General features: G+C 40.7%; 1 protein-coding gene across 1 annotated transcript in view; it reads left to right on the forward strand.

Annotated features, from left to right (window-relative positions):
- Positions 1–15,128, forward strand: part of Enkur (enkurin, TRPC channel interacting protein) — a 32,390-nt gene that overhangs the window by 3,791 nt on the left and 13,471 nt on the right. Inside the window, exons 2-4 of the mRNA XM_038335532.1 lie at positions 5,467–5,612; positions 7,453–7,676; positions 12,348–12,494. Of these exons, the coding sequence (XP_038191460.1) occupies positions 5,467–5,612; positions 7,453–7,676; positions 12,348–12,494 (517 nt within the window). The remainder of the gene's footprint in view (positions 1–5,466; positions 5,613–7,452; positions 7,677–12,347; positions 12,495–15,128) is intronic.

Consider the following 15,128-nt stretch of genomic DNA (forward strand, 5'->3'; position numbering starts at 1 on the left):
GATGTATGTTGTTTAGTTCAATGATCTTCACTACCATTCTTTCAGCATGTGGCACTAGCCCCATTTCAAGTGTTGACTATCCACAATTATAGAGCAGCAGGAATCTAGAAGGTATAGTGACTGCGCTGATATTTGTCAACTATTTTTTCTCAATAGCTTATGAGAGATCATAATGTCACTCAACAAAACACCCCTTCATTACTGGTGATAAATTAAGTACAGAGCATACCTATCATAACTAACCACTCTGGAAGTAGAATATCATCTATTTTTGAAAAATTACTTTATGTAATCAAAAGGATGAATTGAAAATCATTTCAATGCCTGTGTGTGAACTTACACAGTATCTAACTAAATGTGAAAACAATCTCCTCAAGAAATAATTTTGAGGATTTTCTAACACAGTTCAGGCTCCAGAGTTAATATTCATTCATCTAAAATCAAAAGCAAACACACATGAACTCTTCTCCCGCACACTGTGGTTTCTCAGGTGTCTCATTCAGTAAAAGGAGAATCTTAGCTTCTTTCACATTACTAGCACGTTTGTGCATGTTACCTCTTTGTGTGTCCTTTTAAATTTATAAAATGGATAACTATATGGTGATTGTTAGCAGTAAAATGTTATAGTGTCTTAATTGAGGATGATAATTTTAATTTCAAAATAAGTCATCTCTAGTTCAGTCTAAAATGAGTAGACAACAAATTCACTTGTCTGATAAAAGTACTTACTACATCTTTACAGTAAAGCCATATAATTTCAAAAATGTAATGAAATGTAGCTATTTAATGTAATGAAAATAGCTGGATGGTGGTGGCACATGCCTTTAATCCCAGCATGGCAGGCAGAGGGAGACAGAGCTCTGTGAGTTCGAGGTCAGCCTGGTCGACAGGGCCCTGTAGTCGGATTTTCTTTTACTCTAGCTCCATGTTGGAACACCAAAACATTGTTGGCCATTCATTCATTCATTCATTCATTCATTCATTGTATATACAGTTTTCTGTCTGCATTGTGCCTACACCCCAGAAGAAGACACCAGATCTCATTCTAGATGATTGTGAGCCGTCATGTGGTTACTGGGAATTGAACTCAGGATCTCCGGAAAAATAACAGCCAATGCTCTTAACCTCTGAACCATCTCTCCGGGCCCTTGTTGATCATTTTTTTACTCTTATTATTCTTACTCTCTGCTCTTTAGTCTTTTTTGGGGGGTGGGGGTCTGCCGCCCAGCTACCAAATGAATACACACAGAGGCTTATTCTTATTCTTATTATAAATGCCTGACCTTAGCTAAGCTTGTTTCTAGCCAGCTTTACTTAATTTAAATTAACCAATATACCTTTAGCCTCTGGACTTTCATTTTCTGTCTTTCGGTATCCCTTTCTTTACTTCTTGCCCCGTGGCTTGCTGTGTAGCTGGGTGGCTGGCCCTGGAGTCATGGTCTCGTTCTCTTGCTCCTTCTTCCCTCAGATTTCTTCTTCCTTATTCTCTCTGCCTTCCGGCACTGCCTGTCCTTTCTCCTGCCTGACTGTTGGCCATCTTGTTACACCATCAGCTGTTTTAGACAGAGACTAACAGCTTCACAGAGTCAAACAAACGCAACATAAAAGAGTGGAATGTCCCACAGCATAAACAAATGCAACACACCTTAGAATACATTCTACAACAAAAGCGAGTTCCAGGGCTACCAGAGATACACAGAAAAACCCTGTCTTGACAAAACAGTAATAATAATATAAATAAAAGAATAAGCTTTGTATTTACTGATATAAAAATGTATCACACTAATCATACTTTAAAAATAAAGTTGCATATATACATGTACATATATCCATGAAACAATATGTAGTATAAAATAGTCCATGAATCTGATAAAGAGCAAGAGGAGTACATGGAATGGTTAGGAGGAAAGAAAGGAAAGCAAGAAATTATGTAATTATAGTCTAAACCTCAAAAAAAGAGAAAGAACTGTATATGAGCAAAGTTGAGAATTTTGATGTTCGTTAGTGCACTATAGGGAAGAAGAAATTAAAAAGAAAGACTACAGCACCAAATTAAAGTTACAATTCATATAGATAAACAGACACTGATTTTATACCAGAAAATTAATTGGAGAAATGAAGGGAAGGAAGCCAAGATTATTGCTCATTTGCAATTAATCTGAAACAAAAGATGTTACCAATATAGAATAAAATATCAACCATTGCTTTATGTAACCAATGAGTATGTTTTCAATTCATATACACGAGAAAAGTACTGAGTCACAAGTTTTCAAACTAAGAAGGAGGTGGCTATAGACACACCCTGCTTCACATAAAATGAAATCACGTCATTGATGATGACACCTCTGCCTACTTCCACAGAAGCTAAAGGCACAGGTTTGGCCTGATGATTGCTTCCTGAAATTGTCTTATGACTCATTCATTTCCATAATGTTCCCAGCTACTGAGTTCATGGGTAAGGAAAGGCCCAAAAGCATAGAAACAGTTTGTTTTTGCAAACAGACTTGTGTATCCACGTGAGCATGAACTGATAAAGGCAGGATAATTGACATGGAGCAGGGGGACGTGATCAGAGTGGATTTATACAACATGAGTGTGTCTAAGTTAAAAACCCAAGTTAGAAACAGACGAGAAAGAAAACCTATTTCCCCAAATTCCACATCCCCAAAGTAAATAGTTATATTTAAAGTATTTGCTTCCAACAATATTAGTGCAAACATTTCAATATGTTTATAACTTAGATAGACATTATATGTATAATTTTCATAACATCACTAGGTCTTGGGAATTTTCTAAAATTATTGAATATTCTACAAAAAGAAATCTATTTTTAATTATTTTAAAACCAAAAAATAGGACAGTCTAACTTCTGCCTCCAGCAAGGGTGGGGTTTGTTGTCTCACCAGAAGCAGCTAGGACACCAGGTTAAAAACACACAGAACAAAGGATTTCAAAGCCTGGAGAGTGGACACACAGCTCAGCCCTCCCTAAAGGAATGAGGCTGGCTTGCAGTTGCCCTAACAGACACTCCAGGGACAACTTCCTGGCCAAAGTCCAGAGAAAGGAAACAAAGCCCTTGATTATCCTGGAATTATGAGGACAGTTTGGAGCTGGAAAGACAAAGCAGCTATAATTCACATCATGGAGCAGAGAGCAGAGAGCTGCCGAGACAGGAACAGAAACCCACATGAGGTTTCCTTGAACTCCTTGATTGATAGTGTATATGTGTGATGAAATACAACACCAAGAAAATGACCCTCGGAAAGCAGCAGCTCCAAGTTCATCCGCTTACAGGGAGAGTGGTAAGGTCTCCTTATACACAGAGCGCATTGCCACAGGGCAGAATCGGAGCAAAGCTCTCAAGATGAAGACTTGACATCTAAGCTTAAAATTACCACTTTTTCCAACTGTGACAACTGCCTTCCAGACTCAAACTAAAGAAATGTTAAAGCAATAAAAGAAGAAAAAAGTTATATAAAAAAACAGAAGTCAGGAATCAATACTATAAAATTTGCATTACTTGGCATCCAATAAAATATGTACATTCAAGCCAGGCATGGTGTTGCATGCCTTAAATACCCATACCCAGGAAGCAGAGGCTGGTGGATCTCTGTAAATTCGAGGTCAGTCTAATCTTTCAAAGTGAGTTCTGAGACCGACAGAGCTATGTAGAGAGAGAGACCCTGTATTAAACGAACAAAAGAACAAAAATGTACAGGCATGCAAAGAAACAGGAAAATATAAGATATATCCTAAAAGAAAAGCAGTTAATCTAAACAGCTAGAACTGTCACAAATAAGAAAATTACAAGTCAAAGGCATTTAAGGGAGACATTTTAAACATCATGTCCGAAGAGGTAGAGGGATGCAGGAATAAGCTATAAGGAGATGAAGACGGGGAGTTGGGGGGGAGATACAAGTCTAACTTTCAAATGTGAAGAAGATCGTCCAAAATGAAAATATTGGGTGGGGTCAGCAACAGCCAAGGCACTAATAAAGAAAATAAAACAAATCTGAAGACACCACAGCAATACAAAATGAGACATGGGGAATAAAGAGCAGAAAAGAGAACAGAGCATTGTGAGCTAAGGACAATGTCAGCCAGCCTGTAAGTCGGGCGTGGTGATGCATGCCTTTAATCTACAGGAATCAGTCTCTCTTTCTACCACGTGGTCCCAAGGATCAAAACCTTCCTGACAAGTCTCTCAACCTGCTGTGCCATCTCACCAGCCCACAAAATTAGACTAAAAGACACATTAAAATCAAATGACACAGACATACAAAATAAAAGCAGTGACTGGCTAAAATTTCTATGTAGTCTATAAGAACATCCCTCTAACAATAAAACACCACGTACAAGAACCAGCTGATTCAGTCATCTAGCTGGCTTGGGCAGGTGTCCCCTCCTCACTACCTCACGGGTGTCCTTCTCCAAGCCATGTACTGGAAAGAGGAGGATGACCTATCCCCGAGATAGTCTTCAGTCACGGGAATGTAGTTGCGACCCTAGCTGTGCTTTGTCTAGGCCGCAACAGTATCTTGTTCCAGTGACTGAAGTCACATCAAGTATGTTCCCCAGCTACAGTGGAACTAAGAAGTTGGTGAAAAGGTATTGGGAAGCCTGAATCTATGAAAACAGAGCAAACACATACGAGCATACTTCTAATAGAAGATGATATCAAAGGCATTTAGGGCTGCATAAGAATGGAAGATGTCTTTCCTTTCCTTTCCTTCCTTCCTTCCTTCCTTCTTTCCTTCCTTCCTTTCTTCCTTCCTTCCTTTTTGTTCAAATTTTTATTTTTTCCAAGACAAGAGTTTCTCTGTGAAGCCCTGGCTGTCCTGGAACACATTTGGTAAATCAGGCTGGCTTCAAACTCATATTTTCCTGCCTCTGCCTCCTAGGTGCTGAGATTAAAGGTGTGTGCCTCCAAGTCTGGTAAACGATGCCCTTTCAAATGTTTGGGATGCAGGCAAGGCAATGCTTAGAGGAAAATTTATAGCTTTAATACGCAGAAAGTTCTAAACGTTAAAAACCAAATATATTTATATCTTAATAAACTTTTTAAAAATTACGTGTAAAAGGAGGGGACTAAATATTAAAGAGCAGCGAAGAAATCCGTGAAGGGAAACACGAGTGAGCATTAGAGAAAAACAGCGAATGTGGGTTCATTGCGAAGATGATTCAACCCCTGGCAAGACAGAGTGGCTGGGGCTTTGGGGTGGGGAGACACACATCACTAAGGTTAGCAGTGAGAGAGGAGACATCCCAGTCGATGCCGAAAATAAATAAACACCTTTGCCCCGGCACCTCCTGCAGCCTGTAATTCATAAGTGTGGTGGGTGGAGTCAGACCATTAAGCCTTTATGCCCAATCTCCGTTAGCAATCAGAAATGTATGCCTGTTCTCAAGCTTCAAGTATTTTGTACTGGAAATGTAAATGCTACAACTTTAATTTTTTAATTTCAGGTATACATCAGTGTTTAGACCAGCTGTAAAAGATGACATGAAGAAATCCAAAACTGCAATGAAAACTATGGGGCCCGCGAAAGTTGACGTACCTTCCCCGAAGGATTTTCTAAAGAAACATTCAAAGGAAAAACCGCTACCACCTAGTAGGTTTAGTCACTTACTGTGTTAAACGTTGGAATTATTGGCAGGTGATTAGTTACCCCGTTATTTTGCCAGCAACAAGAATTAAATATACACAGGCAGCAGCAACTTTACCTCCCTGGGAATGGGGCTTGGGCGACTTGGAGAAAGAGCGAGTGGGAAGAGTAAACTGAGTACTGAGGGTGGTTCCGGCTCCACCCAGACTCCTGGTGAGGCAAGCATCTTGAGCTACTTCCTGGCCTATCCAGGAAGCCTCCCCTCCAACATCCTGTGCTTCGTTGTTTTCTCCTGGCTTGTATCTTTAATTCTAAGCGTTTATCAGACAGGTTGTCACCCCATGTACAGTGTCTGATTGATAAGCAAGGTTGCCCCTCATCTGGACTCCAGTCTTTTTTATTAAGTGAAGGAAATTACAATGGTCATTACCAGTTGTTGAACCAATATTCGATTGAATTAGGGACCACTCTAATAACTTCTTTATCTAGATTACCTTAAAGAACTTAGTCCCAACTAACATTCACATCCTAAGGTACTGGATCTATGGGTCCAATATATAAATTCTGGAAAGAAATGTCAGCCCCAAGAAAATATTAATCCAACCCATAGACTTTTAATGTAATTACATATTTCCCTTTGAAAATAGAAGTAATATAATCTAACTTGTAACAGGACACCAGGCCTTAGTAGGCTCCCAGACCTTAGCACAGCCGACTCCATGATGGAAGCGCCATTCAGACTGTAAAACTCAGAATGTAGACAGCACCACCAGCCAAAACTAAAACAAAGACCTAATCCACCAAAGTCCATCATTCTGGAAAGTCCCTAAATGTACTAACTTACCTTTTGTGCTTAACAGCTCACCCTGAGATCCCAAATACCCTGTGTAGTCACTGGCTGGCTAATAAAGACTGTCTAATGGCTTAAACCATGTGTGAGCAGTCTTCTCTGATGAATGTCCCCCACAGCATTACTAAGAAGACAAAGTCAGCTAATGCAGAAGTAAATGAAGCCAGACCATAGTAACCATGATACAGTTAGGATTGGAGTAAGGTCCTGATGAAAGATCAGCTGCCTTAGTTCTTAGAAACACACTTCAATTACCTGTCACTTAGAATAGACAACCATGCTGATGTGGCTATATCAAAATGGTGTGTTGGAACTGTCACACTGAAAAGGCTGTGTTAAATGAAGCAGTTCCATCTGCTGCTATCAGGACTGTGTGCACTAGAGACAGAAGATATGTTGGATGACTGTTCCTTTAGGATGGTGGGACACACTAGGAAGGAAGGAGTAGGCAATCTTGGTCATATTGGTAACTTGTAAAACTGCATGTTTAATATATAGCAATTACTCGTTGTAATGGTTTCTATGAAAATATACACAGATCACTGGGCTGCCAACATCATTTTCTTAGTTTATTTAATGGCTTTGTTCGAGTTTTTTCTTAAAAAAAAAATACTGACAGCATGCTGAAAATGATCTATTTTTATATAAACTTATTTTAAATGGGAAAACTGAGTATGTGTTGTAGTCCTTATAATATCCATCAGAAATATAGTAGTGATCTATCATTATTATCCTCCTACTCTTTTATATTTTTTTAACATCAAATTGATCACATTGCATTTAATTTTATATTTTGATTATTTACAGTTGAGGTATAATTGACACATGAAAGGCAATACATATTTGATGTACACAAAATAATAATTTTTATTTTAAGTATTTGCATATAACACTAGTGAGACCGCAATACCAGTGGTAAATAACTGAATGTCCTAAATAGTGTTGAGTAACAATGTTTATTTTCAAACATTAACAATAAAATGTTATACTTAACAGAAAAAAAGTTTAATAGATGTGCTCCCAAGAAGCCTCCAGTGCCCTTGAGGACCGATCATCCAATCATGGGAATACAGAGTGGAAAAAACTTCATAAACACAAATGCAGCTGACGTCATCATGGGCGTGGCCAAAAAGCCCAAGCCAATTTATGTTGACAAAAGAACTGGAGACAAGCATGATCTTGAGACTTCAGGACTATTCCCCAAATACATCAACAAAAAGGTAGTCCTTGATCTGCCTGTCAGCGAGAGATCAGAGATTCCAAAGTCCTGCAGGGGGTTTCTATGAGATAGGTACACAGTGCGCTCCCTGGACAGACCACGAAGCTTGTGCATTCCCACTGCTCTGCGGTCTGTGTGGGGTTCACATCTAAAACTTGAATGCTGTCTTCCTCAATTTCAGTTATTAGTGTATTTAATAACTACAGCAGACATTCTCTAAAAGCTATTAATATCAGTAAGGTAAAAAGGTCACTAAATGCAGCCACTACTGTAAATCCTGAGGAGCCCACCTTTCAGGGGGTCTTGGGATGCAGCCATTCAACCTGGGAGCAGAATGGGAGAACTTAGCTGATGAGGCTTCAAAACCACCCAAACTGCCAATCTCTCCAAAACAACCCACATCACTATTTTAGTGTAAATGTGTTGATTTGAGATGAGTTTGGGTAAAAGAGCACTGCACAGGGATTAATTATTTGGGTCACTGATTTCTATCTGAAAAGTGTTCATCAGAAAGGGATATGATTTTATTTGCCAAATGTTAATTGTTAAAAAGGTTTCTAAATCAAAAAGCTTACAAGGAAAGCTATACAAATCCTTCCCTATTTATATATTTTATAGAGCATAAAAGTATGTTTGTGAACACGTACTAAAAGAGGCTTCAACATCCTAAATATTAAAACAAATAATAGTAAATTGTGGCCAGAAATAGAGGAAGAATAGAAAGAGGAAGGGAAGAAGGAAGGAAGGAAGGAGGGAGGGAGGGAAGGAAAGAAGGAGAGAGGGAGGGAGGTAAAGAAGGAGGGAGGGAAGGAGGGAGGGAAGGAGGGAAGGAAGGAGCGAGGGAGGGAGGGAGGGAGGAAGGAAGGAAGGAAGGAAGGAAGGGGAAGAAAAGAGAGAGGGGGAATGAAGGGAGAAAGAGAAAAGGAAAGAGGAAGAGAAGAGAAATAGTGGGAAGGGGAGGGGTTGGAAAAGAGACTTCAGTAGTGAGGAATGAGTCCAGGTGTCTAGTGATCTACTACAGACCACCCACCCATGAGCGCAGAAAGTGAAAACGGCCTCCAGGCTGCTTTCAGACCTTAGCACCCGTTCTCTGGGAAACGGCTCCATCCAGCAGGCCAAGATCACCTCTGGAAGAACTCAGCTGTTTTCTGGTCATTGGCCACATGCTGGGAACTTTACTAAGACTTTTCAGGATGCTTCTTTCTCTTGAGGCACATCTAAGGTGCTCGTGGTTCTTGTCACATCTTTGAGAAAAGTAGACTCCTGGCTCCTTCAAGCTACTTCTAACCCATTATTGATGTCTCATTGCCTAAGTTCCCTCTCCTTTGGTGGTTATGTTGGAGACTACTGCACACACCAACTCCACTCCAGCTGTCTCTGTTTATGTTGCCCACATCAATACATTTTCTTTTAGAACAGAAAAAAAGTAAAAGTATCCATCACAGACACAAAGATAGCAGATCAACCTACTACCTGTGTGTGTTTATCAAGCATAAAAGCAGCACACACTTGTTTTCAGGGTGTTGCTATTCACAGATTTGTTCAACATTTCATTATTTGGAGTTAATGATTAGTAAATGAGGTGGGTAGAATCTCCTTTGATTTCTATTGCTGTGATAGACTCATGATCAAACCAACCCAAGGAGGAAAGGGTTTGTTTAATCTTACAGCTTATAGTCCTAGTGAAGGGAAGTCAGGAACTCAAGGCAGGAACCTGGAGGCAGGAACCGATGCAGAGGCCATGGAGGGGTGCTGCTTACAGTCTTATTCCCCATGGTTTGCTCAGTCTGCTTTTTTATACAACCCAGGACCTCTTTCCCAGGGGTGGCAACACTACAGTGGTCCCTCCCATATCGACCATTTATCAGAAAATGCCCAACAGACTTGTTTAGACAGTTTGATGGAGGCTCAAATTTTCTCAATTGAGGTTTCGTCCTCCCAGATGACCCTAGCTGTGTCAAGTTGACAAAGTTAACCAGCACCAGATGGTAAAGGTAAAAAGATTTGAGGAAAAACAAGTAGACTTTTTTTGTGGTTTGTTCTAAATGAATATGCCATTTGTGATTTGAAATTGTGAACAAAATTAAAAGATGAACGAGCATATGAGGTTTATAACAATAACAGTGAGCTATTGTTTTGAATTCCAATTTGTCACTTGCTAACTTTGGGATCTGAGACAAGCCAGTGGATCGATCATAGGGGTAGGGTGAGCATTAAATAAACTAAGCATATGATGATGTCCAGCACCCTATAAAAGCGCTAGAGAACAGACATTATAACAGAGCAATTAGTGATGAGATTCGTCAGTCTCCAGCCAGTTAGCTTATAGGACCACTCAAAATCACTGACACTTTTCCTCATTTGCCAGATTTTTCTTTTCTAAAATGTGTAACACCGGTCCCTTTTCTGAACATACTATACCAAACATAATCTAACCTCTAAAAAGGTATTTTTATTATAGGGCAGGGTGGTGTCATGTGCCATAGCTCACATGCAGAAGGAGAAGAGAACTTCGTGGGAATCATGGGTAGTTTCCATGGCTACCAGATCCCTCACTGACTTCCTCAGAGACACATTCCTGGGTTCTTTATCTTCAGTTTCATCTATTTTCATTACCTTCTTAGCTATTATTTCTTCGGAGCATGTACACCTGTTATTTTATACTTTCCCTCTCAGTATTACAGGGGGGAACTCTTGTGGGTACCAAAATCCACAAATGCCCAGAGCTCCTCATGAGTGGCTTAGTGGATGTGTGTAGCATACATAATCTGTTACAGGCTTTATTTTATCTCTAGATTTCTTAACATAACCAATATAGGGCAAATACTTTGTACGTCATTGGTATATGATGCTGTTTAGGGAATAATAACAAGGAAAAGTCTGCACATATTCACTACGGATGTAGTTTAAACTTTTTTAGATTTATTAATTTTTATGCATATGAGTAATTTTCCTGCATGTATCTCTGTGCACCTTGTGTGTGCCTGGTGCCCAGGTAGGCCAGAAGAGGTTATTAGGTCCCCTGAAACTGGAGTTACAGATGGTTGTGCTGGGAACAGAACTTGGATTCTCTGTAAATACAGCCAATACTCTTTAAATTCTGAGCCATCTCTCCATCCCCAGGTACAGATTTTAAACATTGTCCTTTTTAGATGTTGATTGAATACATCTTTCTACACAAGAAGAATTCAATGGGGAAAGAAACTTTGCTTTTCTATTCACTATTATTTTAGTACTCAATAAATTCTCAAATCTCAAATATTGAGAAATAAACACAGAGAAATCATGTTTCTCTAGATAATGACAACATGTTTACTAATTTGAAAGAACCTCAGTTGATGGCCTCACCACCAGTCCCTGTAAGCAGTTCAGGAACCTGAAAACACAGCTTGCCTTTCCAAAACAACCGTAGAGGGCTGAGCCAAGCTTCCCTTAAAGTTATTGTGCATGGGACCATTAAGGGTTTGTTCTTATGGTTTATAAAGGTTTGTCTCCTTTTATTTAACCAGATTATAAAAAAGAGACCTCTGAGATATAAGAGTTTCAGGTAAAAGTTGAATTACAAAAAATATAGGAAAGAAAAGCCAATTCTGTGTTTTCCTTAAAGGCTTATTTTTTTTAACTCAGTATGCATGTGTGTCCTTATGTATGTGAATACAGGCACTACAGGAGGGAGGGGACAGCAAATCCTTTGGACCTAAATGGTTCTGTACACCTGAGTGTGTGCTGTCGACTGAGCTCAGATTCTCTGCAAAGGCAGTAAATGCTCCTAACCACTGAGCCTTCTCCCAAGCCCTAGAAAAGCCAACTCCTAAAAGTAAGCTTGCTGGGTGCAGTGATGTTAGTCCCAGCACTCAGGAAAATGAGGCAGATGGACATCTGTAGATTGGAGGCCAGTCTGGTCTACATCGAGCGTTCAAGGCCTGCCATGGCTACTATGTCTAAAAACTAGTATAGACCAATGGTTCTCAGTCTAACTAATGTTGAGACTCTTTAATACAGTTCCTCATGTTATGGTGACCCAACCATAAAATTAGTTTTATTGCTACTTTATAACTGTAATTTTGTTGCCATTATGAATTATAATGTAAATATCTGTGTTGCCTGATGATCTTAGGCAGCACTTATAAAAGGAACATTTAACCAAAGGAGTTGCCACCCACAGGTTAAGAACCCTCAGGTTAGAACTTAAGAACAGACACTGGTGAAATTCTGAAGAGAAACAAAATAAATTGCTACAAGATCTCTGTTCTTTTAGTGTGTGTGTGTGTGTGTGTGTGTGTGTGTGTGTGTACACATGTGCACATGTATGAAGGTCAGGGGACATGTAGGAGTCATTTCTCTGCCTCCACCATGTGGGTCCAGGGATTGAAATCAGATCATCAGACTTGGGCAAACACCTTTACCCTCTGATCCAGCTTTCTGGTCCAGTATCAGCAGTATCTGAAGTGACTAGGATGAACTGGCTCTAACTTGCGGGAAGGGGAAGGCGGGGGATAGGAGAAGGAAATTGAGGGATTTTGTCAATTTTCAGAGGTTTTGTTTTTTGGGGGTTTTTCCTTTGATATTTAAGACAATAAAATTGCTTGCTCGAGAGTCCTTCGTTGTTATGCTCACACAGAGAAGACTGCACACAGGATGCTGATTAGTTTTTTTCAAAAACTCCTCCCAGGATTACGGTGTCACGCCTGAGTACATATGCAAGCGGAATGAGGATGTCAAGAAAGCGCAGGAAGAGTATGATAACTACATCCAGGAGAACCTTAGGAAAGCGGCAATGAAGAGACTTTCTGATGAGGAGAGGGAGGCCATTCTGCAGGTGAGCCTTCCGGAGTCACTGCTCTCTGACCCTCTAGCCTGCATCAGCTCCATCCCTGAAGCCAAGGCTTTGACTTCGGTCAGAAGTGTCCCTTGGGTTCCAGCACAAGTGCACAGAGCAGAGTCGACTCATTGGAAAGAGAAAAAAAACCTGTAGTGTGGAGATTCGTAAAATACTTTATTTATAATTTGGTATCACTTGTAAGGAAGCCCATTTTCTCCTACAACAAACTGATACTTTTAAAAGTGAGAAAATAATCACTTTAATTCAATAAGATTATTTTTAAAATCTCATAAATGAGGTATTTTTCACTAGATGGAGCTCTAGAATAATTTAAGCTATCCACATCCACATTTTTTCTTTCCAATGATTCCAAATTATTAACTAAATGGGTGTTATATTTTACATATGTTCCTTCTATTTTGATAAAGGGGCCTACGACAATGTCCTCTGTAGTTTTATGGGAGAGGTCTGTCAAGTGTGAGGCACCGAGACGAGCAGGGCATGGCACTGTCATTTGTGCAGAGCGTTCATTAAGCACCTGCTCATACTCCTCTGCCACCATGCTGTCCCTTAAAGAAATGATTCCTTTTAACGTTTATTTGAAAGCTTCCTACCAAACAGTATCCAGTGACTTCACAAAACAAGAGGAGACAGTCCAGCAGGAAAGAGTTTGTCTGACAAACGTGGGTACTTAGAAAGTGGAGTGTGATGACGCATGCCTGTAATCCCCGGGCTCCCGTGCCCACATGGAAGGCATTGCTCCATGGGAAAGAAGTTCATGGGCAGTTAGCCTGGTGCATACAAGAGGCCCTGTCTCAATCAAGGTAGAAGGCAAGGATCAATACCTGAGGTTGTCCTGTGACATTCGCACAGTCATCATAGCACACACACCCATACACATGTCCACCATAAAAAAATCTTCTTTCATTAATTTCTGTTGAAAATGGGTTATATGCCATTTCAGAGTCTTAACATTTAATTGATGGCATCATAATCACCAATAAAATGTTATTAGATATCTATTTTGTACACAGTATTAGCCCGAGCCATGAAGATAGCACCAAAGGTAAAAAGATAATTTTTGTTATAGAGAGTGCTGTAGTTTGATGGGAGGCTGGGCAGACAGGAATGTGGGTTTGTGGGTTTGTGGATATTAAGGACGTCCCAAGGTGGTAGTCAGCTCCAAAAGAGATATTAGTGAAGACCCAGAGTGCCGAGTGAGAAACACCCAGACACCAGGTGGGGCCAGAGAACAGAGGCGCCTGTGTTGAGGAGGTACCGCCATAGTGCTGGAAGAGGGGGAGGGGCAGTGGCAGGTCATCTGGAGAAGCGAGGCTTTTAGCCGCAGCTTCAGGAAGCACATGCCTCTGCAAAAGCCAGGTCATTATACCGGCGTGCGTGATGCTGGAAAACGGTAACAAGGAAGGTCTTCCTTAGAGACTGCAAAGGCTCTTCCCTCCTGTGCCTTGTGGATGTAGTGGAGAAACACTCCTCCCTCCTCTGGTCACCCCAGAACCTCTCTTGGTGCAGCAATGGTAAAATGGTGACTCCTTCTCAGAATGTCCCACTCCCTAGCCAGTGCATAGTTACCCAGTTACCCAGTTAGAAAGCCAACTGCTGTCCTCCAGACCAGCCCGGGACCTTGCTTCCCACCCATTTCAAGGGTGCAGGGTTCTGTGGCACTGCAGGTGTAAGCCCTGAGCTCATCTTCATAAAAGTCACAGTCTACTACACCTGGGAGGGACTGTCTCGTGTGATGATCCCAAACACCTCCTTTTACAGACGAGCAGAGTAAATGCTGACTCATCTGTGTGCTCATCCGGTCCTTCGTTTGTGGACATCTGTGTGTATAGGGGCAGGAGTATAACACACAGGCTAAGCACAGTCCTTACTCTCGTGAACTCTAACTGTAGCTATACCTGCCTTTGGTCACATATCGTCAGGACTAAAGTCACAGCTAACACACAAGGCAGATTCATCTTAGATTGTGAAGGAAGCTTTAGAAGGAACTGTAATAGAAGTGAAGTCCAGTGAAGGAAACCAGCAAAGCCCTAAGACCTCCAAGACTAGGGACACGGAAGTTCAGCACCAGGTACAGGTATGGGAAAACTGAAAGATGGGGACAAAGGACTGTCAGTGTTCTCAGAACTTATCGGGCTGGAGAGACCTCCCAGCACAGATAAACACAGCTGAGCTGTGTGCGCAAGTGCGGAAGGCAAAGGGGTAGAGGCCCAACCTCTCCTCCTCCCACCAGAGCTGCTTAAAACTCAGAGGACAGAAGAACAAAAAGCAGGAGACCCACAGAATCAGCTGGACCCTAGCTGTGTCACAAGACAGGTTGGGAAGGTGGAGTGGGAACCAGGGGGTCCAGAGACAGGAAACAGAAGGCTTTGTTATGGATCATGGATTGAACTCTGAAGTTTTACATCATGAACAATATTATTCCAGTACAAAAACAGGAGAAAGAAAAAGGAAAAAAAGGAGAAATGTCTATTGCTACAATGGATAAAAGACTATTTTATAAGATAAAATAAACAAAAATAAAAGATTTGAAAATTGCAGAGGCTGCATCAACATGATGCAAAATTCTGTTGAGTTTCCATCCGTAGCTGTTGACTTTGATCCAAACAC

The sequence above is a fragment of the Arvicola amphibius genome, chromosome 6, assembly GCF_903992535.2.
Source record: "Arvicola amphibius chromosome 6, mArvAmp1.2, whole genome shotgun sequence".
Classification (NCBI taxonomy): domain Eukaryota; kingdom Metazoa; phylum Chordata; class Mammalia; order Rodentia; family Cricetidae; genus Arvicola; species Arvicola amphibius.